Source organism: Gallinula chloropus (assembly GCF_964237585.1).
Source record: "Gallinula chloropus genome assembly, chromosome: 6".
Classification (NCBI taxonomy): domain Eukaryota; kingdom Metazoa; phylum Chordata; class Aves; order Gruiformes; family Rallidae; genus Gallinula; species Gallinula chloropus.
Genome location: NC_140091.1, coordinates 2,143,383 through 2,163,886, shown reverse-complemented (window position 1 = coordinate 2,163,886; position 20,504 = coordinate 2,143,383). Strand labels below are relative to the sequence as shown.

General features: G+C 41.8%; 1 protein-coding gene across 1 annotated transcript in view; it reads left to right on the top strand.

Moving 5' to 3' along the window:
* CACHD1 (cache domain containing 1) overlaps positions 1 to 20,504 on the top strand; it is a gene marked incomplete at both ends in the record, with an annotated part of 107,983 nt that overhangs the window by 48,363 nt on the left and 39,116 nt on the right. Inside the window, 2 exons of the mRNA XM_084266175.1 lie at positions 463 to 611; positions 13,573 to 13,679. Coding sequence (XP_084122301.1) covers positions 463 to 611; positions 13,573 to 13,679 — 256 coding nt within the window. The remainder of the gene's footprint in view (positions 1 to 462; positions 612 to 13,572; positions 13,680 to 20,504) is intronic.

Genomic DNA, 20,504 nt, shown 5'->3' with positions numbered 1-20,504 from the left:
CTTCTGTGCAGATCCGCCTGTCTGAGGAGGCTCCTTATTTAATCTCCCTCATGTCCCTGCCAGGCCTTGCAAGAGCATCATATTGGAGAGCTTCAGTGGTAGGCCAGTAGCACAGGTAGTGACGTCCCAGTGTCAGCCTGCAATGAAAGGGAAATTCCATCTAATGGAAGATTCACTTTTCATCCATGCAAAACTCCATGTTCAAGTACTCATTGCTTGACAGTAAATGTGATTTTAGATGGTAAATGTATTTTATCTTGCCATATAGGGTGCTTTCTGTGGCCAGTACTATGAATTACTTGACTTCACAGTGCTTAAGCCACCACAACAGAAGTACAATGAGCAAAGCAGACAAAACAACCTTTCATCTCTAAGTTTTTACTTTCCATTCCAGTTGGTTAGTAAGGACCATGGCAGTACAGGGGAACTGGCTTAATTTCCATCTTTATTTTTGCTTTTCAGTTGGCAAAAAAAATTCGTGAGAAGTTTAACCGTTACTTGGACGTTGTGAATCGTAACAAGCAAGTAGTGGAAGCATCGTATACTGCTCACCTCACGTCGCCCCTGACTGCCATCCAAGACTGCTGTACAATTCCGCCCTCCATGATGGAGTAAGTATTAAATTCTGGAATTACTTCTGTTTTATTTAATATGGGAAGAACAAAGAGGCAAGTTGTTCTATGCAACATCTCCTGTGCTTTCTGCTGATCTTGCCTGCTCTGAAAAAGTGGGGAAGACAGTACTCTGAACTTACTCCTTGTCTTCTCCTCCTCACTTACATTTCTACAAGGGGCATGTTTAATGAGGAGCTCTAAACAGGGAGTGGGACTCACCTCTGATGGACTGTAAAATGAAAAGGAAAAGGAAAAAAGTTTGTTCAGCCCTTAATTGCATGGAATAATACAGTTTTTATACAAAATGAGCCTGTTTGTATCCAAGATATTTGCGTTGAGACACTGCATGCCCTGAATAACTCTTCTGAAGCTGGTCATGGGACTTCTTTTTACCTTTGAAGTGCAGTAACTAAAATCACGAGTTGGTCAGTACATCACATGCTTAAAAGATTACACTGCAGTTTAATCAAGCTGACATGCTGCTGTTTGATACACAGGGAGATTTACAGAAATTGAGTCCGTTGCTTGGAAATGGAATTTGTTCATTTCCCCTTTCTTTTGGTTTTACACACAGGAGTTTTGAATACTCTTAAATCCAATCTAATTGTCTTCAGTAGTGTTGTGTTATGCTGCATGCTAGCAGAAACTTTTCTGTGGGTTTCTTAATTGTAGGAAGGTGTGATAAAAGGTCTGACTTTACCAATAGCAGAGTAATAATTTCTTTTAAACAATCAGTGTTTTTTAAACACTTCTATCTGTGCTAGAGAAGAACAAGAGTAACTTTCAGTTTGTTATACAACACAATCCTTGATTAGAGTGTAGTTTAATTGTTTATATCTCAGTCTGATTTGAAAACATTTTTGAGAGTGGAAGGTAATTTGAGTGATAAATATTAAAAGCATTTTCTGCAACCTAACTGTGAGACAGCTCTTCTCTTAATGACAACGTTCTTTCATCTCTGCTGAAGTGTGTCATTAACCTTTGTTTAAACAAGGTTTTAAAATGTGCACTGCATTCAAATCCCTGGTATGGATCTGTCTGGGAGAGAAAGGCCACTTGCTTGTTCTGTGTTTGTTTTGATTGACACAAAGGTAGGAATTCTCAGCAGGGTTAAGCCTCTGTTAGGTCAGAAGAAAGGGGTACCTTGCTGTTTGGTTCTGTGTAGGTTTAGCGGCCTCTGTGTAGCTCCTATCGGACAAGGTGCCTACGTAAAATGCTGGCACATCTGGTGCTCAATGGCCAAGCTGTGAGCAGCATTAGTAGAAAGGACAAGAATTAGCTGAGGATGAAAACCTTCCTGCCCTCAGATCTCTCTGTGTAGGAGCCACCAGCCAGCAGTAACACCTTTCAAGCAAGGGGTGAGTGGAGGAGATTTCAGTGTTACATAACTTTTCAGCTTTTAAAATAAAAAATAGAGAGCTCTGCTCTTAATCTTGAAACTTTCATGAATTTCCTTTCATTTTGTCCTCCAAAATTACTTAGCTTGTAAGTCCTTTAGAAATTTCCTTTCCTGTGGTGGACTTGAGTAAGGATCCTTCACAGTAAGAGTTTTAAAAAACGAACCAGAGGTCACAGCTGGCAAAGCAGAGAGGTGAAATTTCTATTTGCAGACCTCCTCATTCAGACTCTACAATACGGTTCTTGTTATTTAGTTACTTGGCTTGATAATATTAAATCTGCTGAAGTGGTTACCAGAGCAGTCTATCAGGCAGTCTGCAGGATCTTCCAGGCAGCACTTTGGCAAGACCTGGTTGATAGGTATCATTGAAGAATGGTGGCAGCTCATCAGGCCTTGTTTAGGAAATTGTCTGCAAGTCATATAAAGAAAGAATGTAAAACCGTGTTTTTCTTGTGAAACTTAACTTCAGAGTTGTTATTGGTGCCCTGTTTTGTTAATCACCTGACTGTCTAAATGCATCTGCCATCATTTCAGTTGTCTTTTCTCCCACCTGCTCTTCTTCCTTTCATTTTCCTTCTCTGTGACAACTCCCTTTTGGGAGATTCTCCATTTTGGTTAAAAATGTTGTGGAGGAGCTAATATCAATAACCAAAGTGGTGTTATTAGGTCTTATGTTTCACTCAGAGCTGCTAAAGTGGTAAGTCACGAGGGCAGGAGGCAGGTGTTCTGGAAGGCCGTGAGGGCACCTCACGCCATTTTCCCGCTCAGTGTCTCAAAACCTCTCCTCATCTCCCTGGCTCTCCAGGAGAGATTAGTTTTTAACAGAAAGGCCAAAATGGGAGAACTTTCTTAAGTAGAATCTTTTAATAAAAATTAATAGATTACTTGCCTGTTAGGATCCCTGTTTCTGTCCCTTGGTCACCTCTAGGCCTGGTTAAAAAGGGAGGAAAGGTCCAGCAGGACAAGTGCCTTTGCGGGTGGGTGTGTCAGAAATCACTGATTTGGGTTTTTGGTTGTTTTGGGTTTTCTGTCCATAGACTCAGATATTTGCCCAAAACCACTAAAAGTTAAGACGCCTACTTTAATGGTCAGATTTTGGGGTACTAGAGCACACGCATGAGTGTTGGAATGTGGGTTTAGCAATTATTTTTAAAACACAGACACAAGTATCTCCCACCTGGATACTGCGAACACATTTCGAAGGCAACTGGCTTACTTGAAGTCTTCCACCTTTAATTTTTGGACTAGCTTGGTCTGGCTACTAGTGGGAAGTGAAGTTAGGTGTGCTTTTGCTGCTCACAGCTTATCCTTGATGTTAAAAAGAAGTGTGGTAGTGTTGGGCACAAGAGTGCTGGAGTCAGAGACACAGTAATTCCAGTAGTCTGGTTTAGAGATTTACTAGCTGCTGCTATAGAAGAGCTCCCATCAAGACACAGATTTCTCTGTGGTATTTGTTGTTTTCAGGAGATAGTTGGCTCTGGACTGTAACTTGGAAATGTGTGTGTCCTTAGGGCTGTGGTTTTTCATTCAGGGTTGTGAAATATTTGTCTTACAACTGCTTAACCCGGTGTGTTCTTTTCCTTGGTGTAGGGAGGTGTTTCATCATGGGGCCTCTTTACTTGAGTAAATATTTGGTGCAAGAACAGTGTCAGAAGCACATTATCTTCAGGGTATATTTTTAAGGTAGATTTGAAGGCTTGTCCCATGGTAGTTAAGGTTGCTTGTCACACAGCATTCAGCCTTGAAATGCACGATGATATCTGTAACCGAGGGCACTTGGTGTTGTGAGGCAATTCATCCATCAGCCCTTGACGCTGCTGTCTAGCTTGGTGACACTGCTTTAGGAATGCAGCTAGTTTGGGTTTGTTTGGGAAAAATTGTGTGGGAAGGTATTTACATGCTCCGTGCAAAGTAGAGATGATGAACTATTGAGCAGAGAGGATTAATTTTGAGGGGTTTTTAATGGCTTGGTATCTTTATTTAGATTTTATTTGTTGAATGCATTAACAAAGTTATCCACGTGTAGCTTTGCATTTGCTTGTATTTACCTTGAAAATCCAAGCATTGGCGTAGAAAAGCATAGCATCAGAGAATGTGTTAGGGTCTAAGACAGTCTGCTGCATTACTCAAGACAAACTGTGAGACTGCCACACTGAATGACTATACATAAATTATATGAAATAGGACTAACAAAGAACAACCTGGGATATAAAATGAACCTGGCATTTAAATTGCTTGTTTAGTTGATTAGTGAGCTATGACAAGGAAAACAGTATTTATTTTATTGCAGTTATGTGGTGCTTGCTTCTTCGATGAAGAGCCCAAGTGAGTAAGTTTCTACATGACACTGAATCAAGCCATAGTGTCTGGTTCTGAATGAAAATGAGCAGCTTGACTGTGCTCTGGGTTGCTGTGTTGTACCCAATATATATTGGCCTAACTTTAAACACAAGCAGTCACACTTCTGTTCTCCTCGCCAGGGTAGCTTTGTGCAATGGAATTCCCTTGTTTTGGAAACTGGTGAAAAGAAATAAATTAGAATATGCAAAATCAACTTGGTGAGGCATTGCAGTTGGTGGTTATTGAGCGGTTTTGGCAAGGAATTTTTCCATAGGCCTTAATTCAGCAAATGTTTAATCATACCCTTATGCTCACCCAGTGTGCCAAAGCATTTAAACGTGCGCTTGTGGCAATGGAAGGGAATTATACACTTAAGTATATGTGTAGGTACTGCTAAGTGGAGGTGGCCTGCTAAATTGGAGCAGGAGAGCAGGGGCTGTCTCTTTTTCTTCAGTCTGTGCTGTTCCTTGCTTCCAATAGAGCTGTTTGCTTTTTCAGTTCATCCAAATCAGGAGTTGGGAATGGGAAAACCCTCCATGGCAATGGAGGGAGGGACAACAGTTGAGAAGAGCAACCAGAGAGTGTAGCTTTCAGACCAGCTCAGAACCGTGTGTGTACCCTTCCATCCTGGCTGTATTTATGTCTGTGGTGTCAGAGCCTGGAGACTCACTCCTTTTCCCAGGGCTGTGTGCTGCATGGAGGAAGCGCCCGCAGCAGTCGAGAAGAGCCGTCGCTCCAGACAGCCGGAGTTAATATGGATAAAGTGCTCTCAGCTCTTAGCAAAGCTGATGGGCAAACTGATGGGAGATAAGGAAAATGGATGCCGGGTGACATGCATCCTGTAGTGCTTGAAGAACCCTCAGATGGAAAAATAGGGCTTTGTGTTTCCTCACTGCTGAGGAAGCCGTGAGAAACAGATTTCGTGCTGTCTCCAGACTTTCCCTATCATGAATGGTTGTTTACAAGATGATGCTTTAATTAAAGTATCTTCCTTGGTAAGAGGATAGTGTCTCCTCTTTGTCATGCCAGAGATGCTTCGTTCCTGAGAAAATAGGTTGGTAGGGAGTCTTAGAGCTGGAATGGCCTGATGTGCGTGGGGTGTAGGTGGGGCTATAGCAGAGTGTCAGCAAGAAGGCAGGGGAAGGAATAAGGCATGTTTGTTTATCAGAAGTTCTGAGCAGCTGCAGCTTCTCTGTACCTTCGGTGGGAGCTTACGGGATGTGAGTGGGTATCTAAATAGGGCCTGAAGAAATGCGCTTTGGGAAACAGGTTTGGAAGCATTAGGCTTGTGTGGGGTCGTAATTTTGCAGCGAAAGAAAATCAAACTCCACGCAGAAAGTCTGATAATTAGTGTAATGTTTGAGTATTCAAAATGCCTTTTTCAGAAGAAGCTGTGACTGGTGCTAGCTGGCTCTTGCAGGAGACTTTCAGAAGTCACTCACATAGTTCTTGTTTCGCCAGGTAACTTAAAAAGTTATGCTTCCACAATACGTATACATGAAGACACACTTACAGGTACATACTTTACAGAATTGGTGCCACAGAGTACAGTCCAGTGGTTTTCTTGGCATACCAAAGTCCTGTATATTTGGAAGAAATTATCTTCCAAAAAAAGAGGCTGTAACTTCTTACTCAGATGTGTTTATGAGGAAACACACGGCTGCTTTTCCACCAGAAACCCCAGAGATGATGTGACCTACCACACTCTGCAGTGCTACAGCATTTCACATCCTCCGGTGTGTGGGAGAGAAGGTAGGAAAGAGCTTCCTTGAGTTGTCTATGACTGGGACCTGAGCAGGGTGAGAAGGGCAGAGTGGCAGCACTGAGAAGTCTCCCCGCATGGCACATTGCTGCTGCGAGGGGTGGTGGAGCTGACCACAGACCCCCCCATGACCCTACACCTGCAAACAGGACATAAATATACACGTGTGCTGGTGGAAACGGCCCCTCTCTGCTCCGACTCAGTGGGACAGAACTGGATTTCACTGCTGGCTTTTATGGAAAGTTGTCAGAGGTCTCCAGAAAACACATGTTGAGGGGCACGTTGGCATTCATTAATGCTCTTGTTTCTGCTGCTAACATTTATGCTTCAAGGCAGCTGGAAATACTTTTGTTCTTCTCTCACCTATGCTGGTAAGAGCTGTGGGAACACATTTATCTGAGTTTGTGAAAGGAGATGGAATGGAGAAATACCTCACAGTACAACATACTACTTGGCAGCACAGCGTTACAAACATTAATGGAGCTGTTTGGATAAGTGAGTTTACAAACCTATTTCTGAAAATCATTTACTCCCTGACTGTGATACTGCCTTCAGAAGTGGTCTCTTTTTTTTCTTCTTTTAACCAGATGGTTAAATATTTGCTAATGCAGTTCAATTTTATCGCAGCTCTTTCTGTGTTTATCTTCCCTCTCTGGAGCAGTTAAGTGGGAGATAACAAAAATCCCATTCAGTTCCTTCATTTGCTGCAATATCTGAAGAGCTGCACTTCCAAAGGAGAAGTGGGTGGGCCACACTAAATGAAATTTAAGATGTGTTCACTGTTCTTGTGGAGCATTGGACTACAGTGATGCATGTGGGTTTCTAGAAAATGTAGGGAGAGTGCATCATGTCTTGGCAAGACCTTGTTTTGGCCATAAACTGCAGCAGGTATTTAGGAAATCACTCTCTTGGACTATAAGTGTAGCAGAGTTTCTCATGAAAAAATGGGGTTTGTAATAGTTTGTGTTGCTAGGTTGCAGTCCTCCTTCCACTAATACGCTTTCTTTACATCTGAGAGCAGGTATACTGGGACTTTTTCAAGCAGTAGTTGAAATAATTGGAACAACTTTGATGTCTTACTAGGAGAAACTGGTGAACTGAAGCATCAGTAGGTCTTTTTGGGTGATTTTTCTTCATAAAAACATTATTTTCCAGTGTTCTGGTTAGATGCAGTGGAAGCCATATATTTAAATACATATTAAAGTATGTAAAGTATGATTGAAAATCCTGCCTTGCAGCCAAGCAAGCCTAGTTGGGAATTTCTGAGGAAACACTGACTTTTCAATGCACTTACATAATTTCATTTGCATACTGACATCAGCTTTAAATTTTTAGCAGTGGATGGGGAAGTAAGAAACGAGTCTTAAAAACAATGGGAAGGTACACAAGTATCATTTTTATGTGCATCTCCCTCATTTTTCCCTAAACTGAAACTGTACAAAAGAGGCTGATTTACACTGTAAATTCAGGGCAAACAAAATCCAATTGGAACTCACTTGAGCGGTGTTTTGATGTAAGATTCAAAGCCCGCTGCAAATTTATTTTATCTTCTCCACTTGCTGATCTCCTGCTTGTAAATCCTGTTGAAGGAGAATAAAAATGAGCGTGGCCTGATGGGAATTTAATGTCTGAAGTTCAAAGCGGTTTGCACATCAGAGCCAACGTCAATCAAATGAACATCTTGCAAGCTAGGCAGGGAGCGCGTCGCTCCGTGGGGAAGAGATCAAAGTGGGAGTCGCAGCTCTGTTTGCTCCCTCGGGATGCAGTTTCGATCGGTTGTTCATTAAAGTGAATCCAGAAGGAAAGGCTTTTTAGAGGGAGGCAGGGAAAAAGGGGGATGGGGGTGAGCGGGGCTGGCTTGAAACTGAATTTCAGCCAATGCCTTTTGCTCTTGCTTCAGTAAGTAGAAAAACTAATTGTGCCTCAGTACAGATTTAGGTGGTTTCGGGGGTTTCTTTTGGTAAGGATTTTGGAGGACTTCCTCAGTGTTGGCTGTGGTGTTATCACAGAATCACCAGGTTGGAAAAGAACCTTTAAGATCCATCAAATCCAACCACTCCCATCCTGTGCTAAACCATATCCCTGAGCACCTCATCTACCCTTTTTTTTAAACACATCCAGGGAAGATGACTCAACCACCTCCCTGGGCAGCCTGTTCCAGGCCCTGACAACTCTTTCAGTAAAATTTTTTCTAACATCTAATAAAAACCTGCCCTGGCACAGCTTGAGCCCATTTCCCCTTGTCCTTTCACCTTATCACCTTGAACATTTTGGGCCAAATCTCAGAGGAGACCTCAGTCTGACATCGCTGTTACCGTTCACCTTGTGGTCTTGCTGCCAGCAAAATTTGGAGATGCTGGTAAAACTCGAGTCTCCTTTCTTCAAAGAAAGGTGGTGATCAGTACTTGTCTGCAAATCTTAAAATGTTCAAGTTTTTGGGTTTTAAACTTCTTGCAAAGCAAGCAGTGGGAAGATTTGTGGAGTTGGAAACTTGTGTGGAAGATGTGCAAAGTATAAACATGTTGTAGGAAAGGTAAAACCAGTGGTTATAGCCCAAGAATACAACATTTAAATGCTGCGTGGCAGTGCTGAGGCTTTAGCTTAATTGTTGTTTTAATGGTGAAGACTATCTAGTAGTTTAACATTACGTCCCAAAGTTTAGTTGAAAGGCATCCCAAAGAACATGGAAGATTCTTCAGTTTAACTAAGATGATTGCAAATATTGCCATGTTAATTACCCACATTAGTGCCTTTGCCCAGTTTCTGGTCTTGACTTTCTGATGACCTACATTGGTGATGGGAGCCAGTCTCTCCCTATGGTGAGGACCAGTCATGCTTTAAAAATACATTCCCTTGTGATGGGCAAAAAAAGTCAGTTTGAAGGCAAACTGCACCTGAAAAGTGATTTGAGGTAGATATCCCACAGAGCTCAGTCTGGAACAATCCTTGCTGTCAGATAGCAGGTCTGTCTGAGGGCTGGGCATTGATTTATGGGGATTAAACCGATTCTTTTTCTACATATTTTATTTATTATCATTTTCCCATTGACTGTATTGTCTTTTTGCTACTTGCATGCTGCAGCAGGGGCAAGGAGAGGTGGGCTGGGCTGCAGTGATATCTTGCTTTCCTTTTCCAGCCCTGCTGCGGATTATTTAGGCATCTTGTGTCTTTGCTTTCCTGATGGATAACATGTTACCTGCTTACTGGGAAAGCTGAGGGGCTTTATTTGTTCTTGCATTAAAGTGCTTTGATGTGCTCCAGTAAAAAGTGCAAAGTAAATAAGGTGTTTAGAGCCAAAACTTTAATCCCTTTGGTCCATGAGGATCAGTTTAGGGCCACAGGAGCGCTCGTGGTGGGGCAGTTGAGGGTGGTAACTGTATTTTTGCCTTCCTAGAAGGCATGCCAGAGTTGGACCTGGTGTTCATCTGCTTGAAATCCCATGTTTAATATTGGTCACGACTTAGAGACCTGAAATTCAGTTTGGCACCTCTGTATGTGTGAAGAAGTGATGTAGCAACACTTTGAGTCACAGAATCACAAGGTTGGAAAAGACATTTGAAGTCCAACCATTCCCATCCTAAGGTAAACCATATCCTTAAGTACCTCATCTACCCTTTTTTTGAATACATCCAGGGAAAGATAAGTCCAACTTCTCAGCCAGGTCATTTAAAGCCAGTAGTTTGGGCAGTGTGCATGTCAGGATGCGTGTACGTACCACTTTCAGTGAGTGTGAGCAGTGACTTTTTGGCATAAAATTAAAATCCAGAGGAAGATTCCAGACAGTGTTGGATTAAACTCCAGCATTTACTGCCTGTGTTCTGAGACATGAATAATGTTAGCTGCTAACAAGGTATGCTGTTGCCATCGCTAATAGATTTTGATGGGAGCACTGGGACAATTAGCTAACATCCTGAAAAGCCATTATCTTTCCCTAAGAATTTGCTCTTTAGTATTCCTCGGAAATATTTCTTTAGCATGGAGATGTTTAATTTGCAGTCTCTAGCTCTTCTCCATCTGGTTTTGCCCAAAGATAAACATGCTTTATGTGAAACCCATCTTTTATCAATCAATCTTAGTCTTGAGATTCTTTAGCCAACAAAAAATCAACGACATCTTTGCATGGTTGGTAGGAGCTGTAATTTTTTGAAGTGGTTGCATTTTAATGGGGTTAGGAAAAGCCACAGCCTTGATCCAAGAACTATGTTCCTGTGAAATGTCTTTTCCTCAACAGAGAGGACTTTGGGGAGTTTTCAGAGAGCAGGTTGCCAATAATTTCAACAAGCAGCTCCCGGCAGTCTGGATGAGCCCATGCAGAGCTCCACACCGGCACGGTTTGGCTGCTTTCGGTGTCTGACACAGCATCCCTTCTTGATCTTACCAGCTGATGGATGTGGGGTCTGATCAAGAGGACAGGAGGCCTTTCTATCTGCCTTTCCATCTCTTTGTCTCCTTTCCTTCCTTCCCATGAAGAGGGAGGATATTGCAGAACGTCATCAAAAGCTCTTTGCCCCCCTTTGAGTCTTGAATCACAACGCCAGCACCGATGGAGTGTTGTTGATGACGGTGTTCTGGATAAAATACCCAAAGCACCAGACATCTGTGTGCAATAAGGAACCCACGGCACGTTCTGTAGAGCGAGGACCTTGGCTGCCTCTGCTTGTTCCTGCTGTATGTGGCATTTTTCACTTTGCTCGTCGCTGAGTGGTTTTGATGTGTTGAGCAGCTGCCACAATTAACCATGTTCCTCAAGCGACAAGCAAGTTCATAATTGCGTGTGTTAGGTGGGGATGGAGGAGAGCAAGCAGCGCTAAATGTTTCTGTTTATGTACGCTAATGTGACTGTGTCAAAAGACTGAGGTATGTAAAGTATTTGTGAGAAGAGGTGGGGGAATTTGTGTGCAGCCTGCTCCCTGATGCAGTAACGTTCAGGTTTAAAACCTAATCTATTTTTTCCCCAGAATTGATATTTGTATATTAAAAATCTTGACCAAAATGGATGGAGCTATGTTTCAGCCACACTTGTTCTACAAATTCTTTTTAAGTGCACTGAGGGAAGTTAATTATTTAAAAAGAATTGCAACTTTTTATTTTTTTTCTTTTATTAAGCCTAGGTTTGAGGAGGGATCAGAAAGTGTTGTTGGCTCAGTAACTTGGAAGTGTTCACTGGTAGTGTCCTTCATCTCCTTTAAGAATAGCAGAGTTGTTTTAAGATGCATGTAGTCTTTATGTGTTAAGATTAAAATTTATATTATAAAGCATGCCAGTTTAAGGAGATATTTTCATTGATACTTCTCTGTGGCAGTGAAGATACTCAAAAACTCAATCTGATTAGATCTTCTCCTTGAGTCTGGTGAGGCCTAGCTATGCGAAATGAGATTTCTTGTGACTACAAGAATCATAAAACTTAATCTGATGTTAAGACCAAAGAAGTCAGTGTCTAAGGTTTTGTAATGTGCTTGTATCATAGAAAAAAAGTCGTCCTGACCTTAAATATGGTTACACTGGCCTGAAGAGAAGGCAAACTCACATCCTCGGCCTGCAGCAGCAGCGCTGCTCACAGTGAGCTCCATGGCTCCTCTTAGGAGCATTGCTCTGAGCTTGGAACTTCTGAAAGTGGATCCAGTCACCATAAGATCTTAAGCGTGCTAAGAAATATTTTTCTTACTGTTAGAAAAACTAACTACTGTTAGTTTTTACATATCTCTTCTAAGTCATAAAAGGGTCTCCTACATACAAGGTTCTCCTGCGTCCCACGTGCGAGGACCCCATCAACCGAGAGATGGGGCCTCCCAGCAAATCTGGCTGGTCGGGGGCAGCTGCAGCGACCTCCTCATAAGATGAAATTATTTAGAATTGGGCTGAAAGAAAAATATATTGGATTAGGAGAGGTTTAGTTTGCTTAAAAAGACTTGCTTCCTGTGGACATAACTTGAAATATCCTTGTGGTAACCAATTCCATCTGTCGGCGGTTTTTGTTTCTGCTAATTGTTGTTTTAAGGGGATGAGTTAGGAGCACACTGTTTGGTTGCCTGGCCGTGTCTGCGAACCCCAGGCCTTGCAGCTAGCTTTTGGTAAGGACAGAACCAGAACAACAGTGGCTTCCCATTCTTACTGGGCACCATCTTTCTTGAAGTAGTTGCAACTTTCTGGATTTTGATTTCTTAATTTAAAATCTTCTTAAAATCAGAAGGATGGCCCTTGGTTTTCATACCACTTCTGCTTGCAGCGTTTTGGGCCTCCACTGTGTGATAGTGTATATATGCAGGTAATAAAGAACTTCAAGCTCATATGTAATATATACATGTGCTGAGGAAGCAGCTAGGTGAATGCTACACAGATGCAAGCCAATATTAAGTTCATCAGTGTCTTTGGATGTGGCTGGATTTTGTGTTATTTGCTATTTTAGTATTGAACAAAGCCTTTCCCTGCCCGGTTCCTCCTCAGGATTTATTTCTTATTGACTTTCATGCCAGGAAGGCTGGTAAGGCCCATCTTCCAGGCCAGGCCTTGAGGCAGACCTTGCTTGTGGTGTGTTGTCATTTCTGAGGAATAGGCTAATGGTAGAAAAATTCTTTGATAAGAAAGTGAATTGATTTTTTGAAGTACTAGAATTAAGTCAAATGCCATCAAAATGTTCAAGGACAGCAAAATGTTAACAAATAAAATTGGCCTGTGCAAATATCAGAAAACTGCCTGTAACTCTCTCCAAGCTTCACAAGAGTTTCCAGTTCTTTAATAACCCTTTAAAACAATTTTTATTTACATATTGTTAAGGCATTGGTTTAACTATATTTTATGGTTATTAGAAATATGCACTAGAATACTTTTTGCATTAGAGTTTTGCATGCATTTGAATTATTTAACCTAACCAAAATGTAACAGAACTTCAGACTGTCAGGTTCCCTCTGCTATTTGGAATGTAAATCCTCCAGGTTTGGAACAGAAAACAGGTTTACAATTGCTGTGTTAGACCTTCCTTTTGTAAAGACAGAAAGAGGAAATCCGTTTCATGCAAAAGACTTGGAATAAATTTTTTTAAAGTGGAAGATGAAGTAATAGTACTGGTGAAAGAGACTCCAGCAAGGAAAACTTCGGCTCAACAACAGGAGGAGACACTTTCTGGTGGCATGTCTGGGTGCTATGTGCATTTCCCAAGCCGAAACCTCTGCTGTTCAAATCTAGATGGAAAAGCACATTCTTTTATGATCCTGTCCTTCAAGGAATGTTATGGAGGAAAATGCAGCATACCACTAGAGAAAGCAGATGCAGTCCAGCCACGATGAGCTTATACCCTCTGATTTTGGGCTTCAGAACTTAATTTCCGACTAAAATACATATAATGTTGGAGTATCCAAAATAAGTATTTTTCATTGAAACTTCACAAGGTGTGTTTCCATTGTAAGTGCTGAGGAGGTTTAATAGATGTTAGATTGCTAATCCTGTTGGTGTCGTTTCAGATTTGATGGCAATTTTAACACCAACGTTTCTAGAACTATTAGCTGTGACAGACTGTCTACAACCGTCAATAGCAGAGCCTTCAATCCAGGACGTGACTTAAATTCTGGTAAGTAGTACAGTTTGGGGTTTTTTTCTTCTGTTGGAGAGCGTTTTTTTTTTCCATTAGACTTTAACATTTCCTTGGCCTAGAGAATTAGCATCGATTGCCATAGCAACAAGCTTTTATTTTTCCTTGAAACTGTCACACTGCTCTTAATTTGAGATTTCATGATTGAAAGATGATACGTAAAGTAATGCCCTTAGTCTAAGTACTTTATAAAAAATGTCACGAAGATTTTATTCCAGCCTACCATGGATAATTTTGTTGTGCTTTATGGTCCTTTCTTTTTTCTTTCCCCCCCCTTATTTTTTTATTCCCCAAGACACTTTCCTCCCTAGGCCTGTCTGCTTTGGCATCAGTAGTGTCAGCTGCTGAAGGGCCCATGCAAAGAAGTTTCTCTGATCTTCTTAGCCGAGTTCAGCTAATGTGAGGCTGTGTTTGCAGCGATATGCAAAAACTACAAAACATAAGGACATCCTAAAATATTGCCTTTCTTTTCCTTTCTTTGCCTTGTCAGGGCATTTCCACCTTGACAGGCAGTTGCTTGACATGCTTAAAGAGCTAGAATTGTGGTTGGAACTGAAATACATATGACTTATCTCTGAAAAATTCAGCTTTTGGTCCTCCAGTGCATTAGGGTGTTCTTTTTTTCCATCCTGGTTGATTTGAATTAATAGATGGATTGCAGGTTTTTTAGTACTATTTTGTCCAGCTGTTCCATCATGGTTTTCCAATTTTTACAACATTTTAGTGCTCTAAATTAGAGAACGCTACAGATTTTGGTTGTGGGTTTAATTTAGTATAAGTTTTGAGGTTTTGTGGTGTTTTGTTCCCTAGTGTGGTTTATTTTGGACAAGTGATGAAGATTTGAGAATGTGGATGGGTTTTTAAAATTTATTTTCATTCTCATGTGTCTTTTAGAATAAAATACTAATTTTTTTTATTTGACTGGTGAAGAGACAGACCCACCATTCCACCTTCATCTTGCACTGAGCGTTTGCATATCTTTCAACACATAGGATGAAAGGCCCCCAAATTTCTGCCTAGCCTCTCTCACTGGTTAATCTCTGTCTTAATGAAAGCTGAAAAGAAAAAGAAGTAAAAACCAAAAGCGAAACAAACTGTCCCCATAGGTTCCTTTCTAACCCATCTGCTGTGTTACCACATCTTGAATGCAGGTGCTGGCCAGACAAGCTAATTTCCTGACACACATCTCATCACCATAATTCGTGTAGTGTTTTCCACCCTAAAGATAGGCAGTCTTTGTTCACGTACTGTGATTTGCTGGGCTTTGTTTTATTCATAAGCTATCTCTTTATTTAAAAAAACTCCACAAACCAAACAAGCAAACAAGTTATTAAAATGATGTTTAAAATCAAATGCAGTTGATTAATCAAAATAATTTTTGAAAGCAAGTTTTCAGGCACTGTTCTAAAAGTGAAGCATTTACTTAATGATTTTTAAATCAAAAATCATTAAGTAGAAAACCCACTTGTTTTCTACTGCAGATGCACATTTAAAAAAAAAGCATTAAAGAAATATTTCTTCTTCTTCAGGGTGGAAAACAAATAAGCTGTAGCTTCCCTTAAACTTTTTTTTTTTTAAATCTCTGGTTTAAATTCTCACAGGAACAAAGTGAGCACATGTTCAAGGTGCTTGCTGAACTGGCTCCACAGTAAGACTTGGGTACCGCCTCTTCCTTCACCTCTGGCTTGAAAGCTTCCTGATGAAAAGACTGTCTTCCAAAAGGGCAGCGGAAGAGAGGAGGGAATTGGGGTGATAGTAGGAACAGGGAAATGCTGCAGGATTTATTGAAGCAGGCTCTCCTCCGGCTTTCCTGTTAGCAGCTCTTAGAAGCAGAGCCTTGGGGAGAGGTTTTTTATTAGTGAGAAAAGCCCTGTAAGAGAGAGATGGAGTGGAAGGACTGGATTGGTGCAGAAAAATGAGGTGGAAACAGGCTTATTTGAGAAACAAGAGTTGATACTGGGTATGCAGGATTTCTGTGTGGTGGTGTCTGAAAGCCTGTGAGAAGATGGTTCCCACCTTCCCTTTCCTAAGTTGAGAACATCGAAGCCACGCAAGCCCCACCACTCCGGTCACAGAACAGGAGACTGTGTGGCTTCAGGGAAGGCTTCCTGCCAGGAGGGCTGAGCAGAATAATGCTGGCATGGAGCTGGACCTCACCCCCACACACAGCAATGTCCTGGTATCGCTGCAGAAGTATTTGGGGTTTGGAGTAAATCGGGTGTGGGAAGGTTTGGGGGCAGAAAGCTGGGTATTTGTTTTGTGGGCAGAGGGTATTGTGTTGGTGGTACCTCTAGCACTTCCTCACATAGCCAGGATCTGTTGTGCCAAAAAAGCCCAGAGACAAAAGTCTTTGCCCAAAGGAATTTATGGTCTAAGACAATAGTTGGCTTGAGACAGACCAGGGATATAAACAGACAAGGAAGCAGTTTTGGTCAGAAGGATGGGGTACTGTCAGTGCACCAACACCCTTAGAGCTGTGAAGATGGTTGTCAGATTAGAAATGGCTTCTAAAAGTCACCTGTCTCTCAAAATTCTTAATTTTTTTTTCTATTTCTTCAGTGACCCAGTTCTGTGAAACCACTTCACTTAGAAGATACGCTTAGGACAGAGCACTTTATACAGGAGGGTTTCTGAATAAATCTACATGTGTGTAGATTTTAAAACCATCTTTAAAAGAGGATAAAGATCAAACAAGAAAAAAGTTTCTCTAATCTCATATTTTTCTTAATTCTTTTGTAAGTCTTCACATAGAGCTGGTGAGGAATACCTGTTTTGCTTTGAACTCAAACCCTGTGTTAACCCAAATTATCTTCCTGCCCTGAGATCTTAGGAGTTTGTTGGGGCATCTGGGTATTTTGATCTGTGATTTTCCTCTGCTGCCCAGCTCAATTACACTTAAAGGCAGGGTGTGGGAAGACATGGCTTCTCAAAAATCACATCAAACTGTCTTTCCCACTGGATGCAGTGTGATGGGGATGACCCCAAGTTCATCAGCCTCCTAGAGAAAGGCTTTGACAGCCCTCTGCTCCTCCGGCCCACACACAGGAGCTCTCATACCCCAACTCTTCTCTGCTTTTGCCCACAGTTTCCAAAACCAGCCTAGCCTGTCTATCAAACAGGTTATCTTCTCAGATGGGTTGATCATTTCATTCTGAACATTAAAACCATTAAAAATTCCCCATGATTCTGGCTCTCTTCTTTTTTTCCCCACATGAGTTTTGCAGTTTAAATAATCCGGCCTATAAAAGGCCCTCAGCAAAACATAAATTTAAACTCTTCTGCGTTCAACCTTGATCTCAGTTCTTGAAATGTTAATCTTGGCCCGCTCTGTGCACAGTGTAAGAAAGTGGGATTGCAGTGGTGAAGCTGGAGGTGTGGGGAGGGAATGGAATTCACACCGCAGACGCCGGGCAGGCCGCACGGGAGCAGAGCCTGGGAGAGCCCTCGGTGCAGGGAACAACCGCAGCCTCCACTCTGAACAACGTGCTAAGCAGGGTCACGTAGTCATGAAACATTCCAAAATACTGAATGCTTTTTTTTGCAGTGTTCTGTTGGATTTTTTTATAATATAAAGAGAAAATAAACATCCATCTCCAGGAAGAAGAAAGAAGTAGATGTACTTCTCTTTTCTCAACCCTTAAATAATCATTTGTCTTTTTTGTTTCCTTGATACTAGGTGACTTTTTCTTTAATGTCTTGCAAGGGGTTAGATTTATCTTGGCTTGAGTTTTCCTTTTGGATTACTTTTAGCCATTACTACAAAATAGATAAGGAGAGAGTCTTTATCCTTCAGATGGAATCAGAGGCCTCAGATTAAGAGATCTCTCCTGGCTGGTATGAATAGGCCTTTATTTTAGAAGACAAAATCTTACCCAGAGCCAGAGCATTATGTTATGAAGATTGCTTGGGAGGTTTTCCCCCCCCACACTCTTTTTTTAATAAACAAGGAACCACTAAATTTGTTCTTCTCACCCTTCAAAGTGCTGAAACGTCGGTTCACAGTCAGGCAGCTTTACAGAATCACAGAATCGTAGGGGTTGGGAAGGACCTCAAGAGATCATGGGGTCCAACCCCACTGCCAAAGCAGGGTCCCTAGGTAGAACAGTGCAGTGCTCTTCCCCAGCATCCTGCAGAGATGGTACAAGGGTGCTCAACAAACTTTGTGCCTTATTTGAGGTGTTGGTCATTTAAAACATGGATGCCTTGGTCATGTTCCTCCCATTGCTAAACTGATAGCTTGGGTGAGTTAAAATGGTTGGGAGGTATTTGTGCAGATACCCTCTCCAAATCCTTTTAATCAAGGAAGCAGGGTTTGTTCCTTAAAATGAAAGGGTTTTTTACTTCTGTTCCCTTCAGAGTCAAAAGAGCTCCCAAGGAGCAAGCTGGGCTCTGTCCTGGCTCAAACCATCAGCAGAATTTTAATTGGGTTTGAGCTTCAGAGCCTTTCATTTCTGGTGAAACCTCATGAGCCAGAACACAGTTTGACTTGGAAAAGCCTGGAAAAGATTTGTGAGTCTGGAGAGTTAGAGAACATCTTTACTTGAGAAATGAGCACATTTGCTTTCTACTCCAGTAGCATCCTGATGATCATTGTTGATGGAGGTACCTGTCAGAGGAGAACCCTCCAGTGCGTGTCACTTTTTTTGTTGGGTGGGAACTGTGAGGTCTGCAGCTCAATAAATGCAATGCTAAAGAGGACTGTAAGAAACTCATTTATAATTAGCAATTATGTTCAGTAGTTCCTTCTTTTTCTTTTTTTTCCTCACTGACTGTTTGTGCTGTTCTTTGAAGATTAATTAGTTAATGATTTGACTATGCTTTGAAGATGTAAAGTGGTATCTAGAAGTGCTAAGTGTTATCATATCGCATTCCCTTTGAAGTTTATAAACTCTAGCACATAGGGCTTTCTTTCTAAAGTCCTTTCTGCCTTGTGAGATAGTTGTAATGAGAGAGAATGATAATTTCAAATACTCCTGTGTTAATACTTTCCAACTTTTTCTGTCTGCAGTGGAATTTGGGGTCACATAGTGCTGCGCTGGGAGCGGAGGGGACAGAGGTTGTGGGCTGACTTGGCAGTGCCAGCCCATGGGATTTATATCCCCAGTTTATGTCTGGAATTCCAGGATTACACCAAGATTTCTGTGTTTATAAGTCTTGGACTCTCAACTTCCTCTGAGTAGTGTGATATCAAGACTGGGTCTTTATTTAGGGGAATGCTCATTTTAGAAAAGCAAAAGTTTTACCTGTACTCAGTAATATAAAATACACTGTATGAGAACAGGGAGGTGGGGACCTTATTAGATGTACAAAAATTACTGGAACCTGACAGAAAATGGGGAAAAAATAAAAGAAAATTACTGTTTGAGTTAAAATGGGAGCCACAGATCAAGCATGTGGAGCCTCAAAAGTGAATGTCAGGGAGATGCCCTGCACACCTCGCTGCCAGGGGTGTAATTTTGGCAAATTTAGTGGCTAGACAGGCAACTCCCCTTACCATAGGTTGTTTTGTTGGGGTCTTTCAATTGTGTAACCTGTCTGGAGGCTGGCTTTGCTGGAAGGAGGAGGAGAGAATAAAGTACAGGCAAACAACTGAGGAAAGTTTGGGGTAAGTGAGGTTAGGCTACAAGAGAGCATCTGCTGGGTGTCCTGGCAGGGACCAGTAAGGGAGGGAACACCAGTGGGGTGTTCTTACAGCTTCAGTAATGGATGGAAAATAAAAGTGCACTTAAGACTTATTGTACTTAAAAAGTATGTATGATTCAGCCACAGCTTATCTGCTGGGAGATTGTCTGCTGTGGTCATGGGGGGGGAAGGACAAACAAAAGCAAAGAGTTATGATAAGAAACCACAAGCAGAACTTTGTCAAAAGGAGGAATAGCAGAGAGAAGCACTCAGGCTGTGGGGGCTTTGTTTGGGTTTGGAGACAACTGCTTGATGGGGAAAAGGGACATCTTTTAATCTAGATACTCTGGTGGGGAAATAAGCACAAATCATAGCCTTGTGGGAATGGAATGTTAATATAGCAGTGATTTAAAAACACACCTTTTAACTGTAAAGTTGTTTCATTCAGACAAGTTGTTTCTTCCAAGGTTTTGGTAATTTTAAAGGTGGTTTTTTCCAGGCTTCTCTTTGCAGCTTAATCAAAACCTTCCCTGGATTCCCACAGCTGTGGCCATGCAGCTGCTCCCACGCAGGAGCTTGTGTGGGCTGAGAGCACCAGTGCTGCACCTTCTCTGAAGGGTCAGGCTGCCAAACCCCAGTGAGGTCAGAAATGAAACCTGGGTTTTCCCAGACAAGATTTCAGAGAGGAAAAGAGGATGGGTGCTTTGGAGGGAGATGAGGAGAGGAATTTCAGGTAGTCCCAGCTGTACAAACTCTGTGTGGGTTAGGTTTGTTTTGGTTTTAATTAAAAACCTGATTTTTTTTGTCTAAAGTTTTCTGTGATGCCTAAATTTGGCAGTATGAGAATTTCACATTGCTTTTCCCTCCCTGCCTACACAGAAACTGTTGCCCATGACCAAAGAAACCTTTGAACAAATCAAAGCTGGTACCATATCAGGTGTAGCCACAAACCAAGGGTGGTGCTGGGTTGGTGCTGGCTGGACCCCAGGTGCCCCCCAAAGCTGCTCCATCACCCTCCCCTCCAGCTGAGCAGGGAGAGAAGATGTAACAGAAGGCTCGTGGGTCGAGATAAGGACAAGGGAGATCCCTCACCAACTGCTGTCACAGGCAAAACAGACTCCACTTGGGGAAAATGAATTTACTACCAATAAAATCAGAAGGATCATGAGAAATTAACCCAAA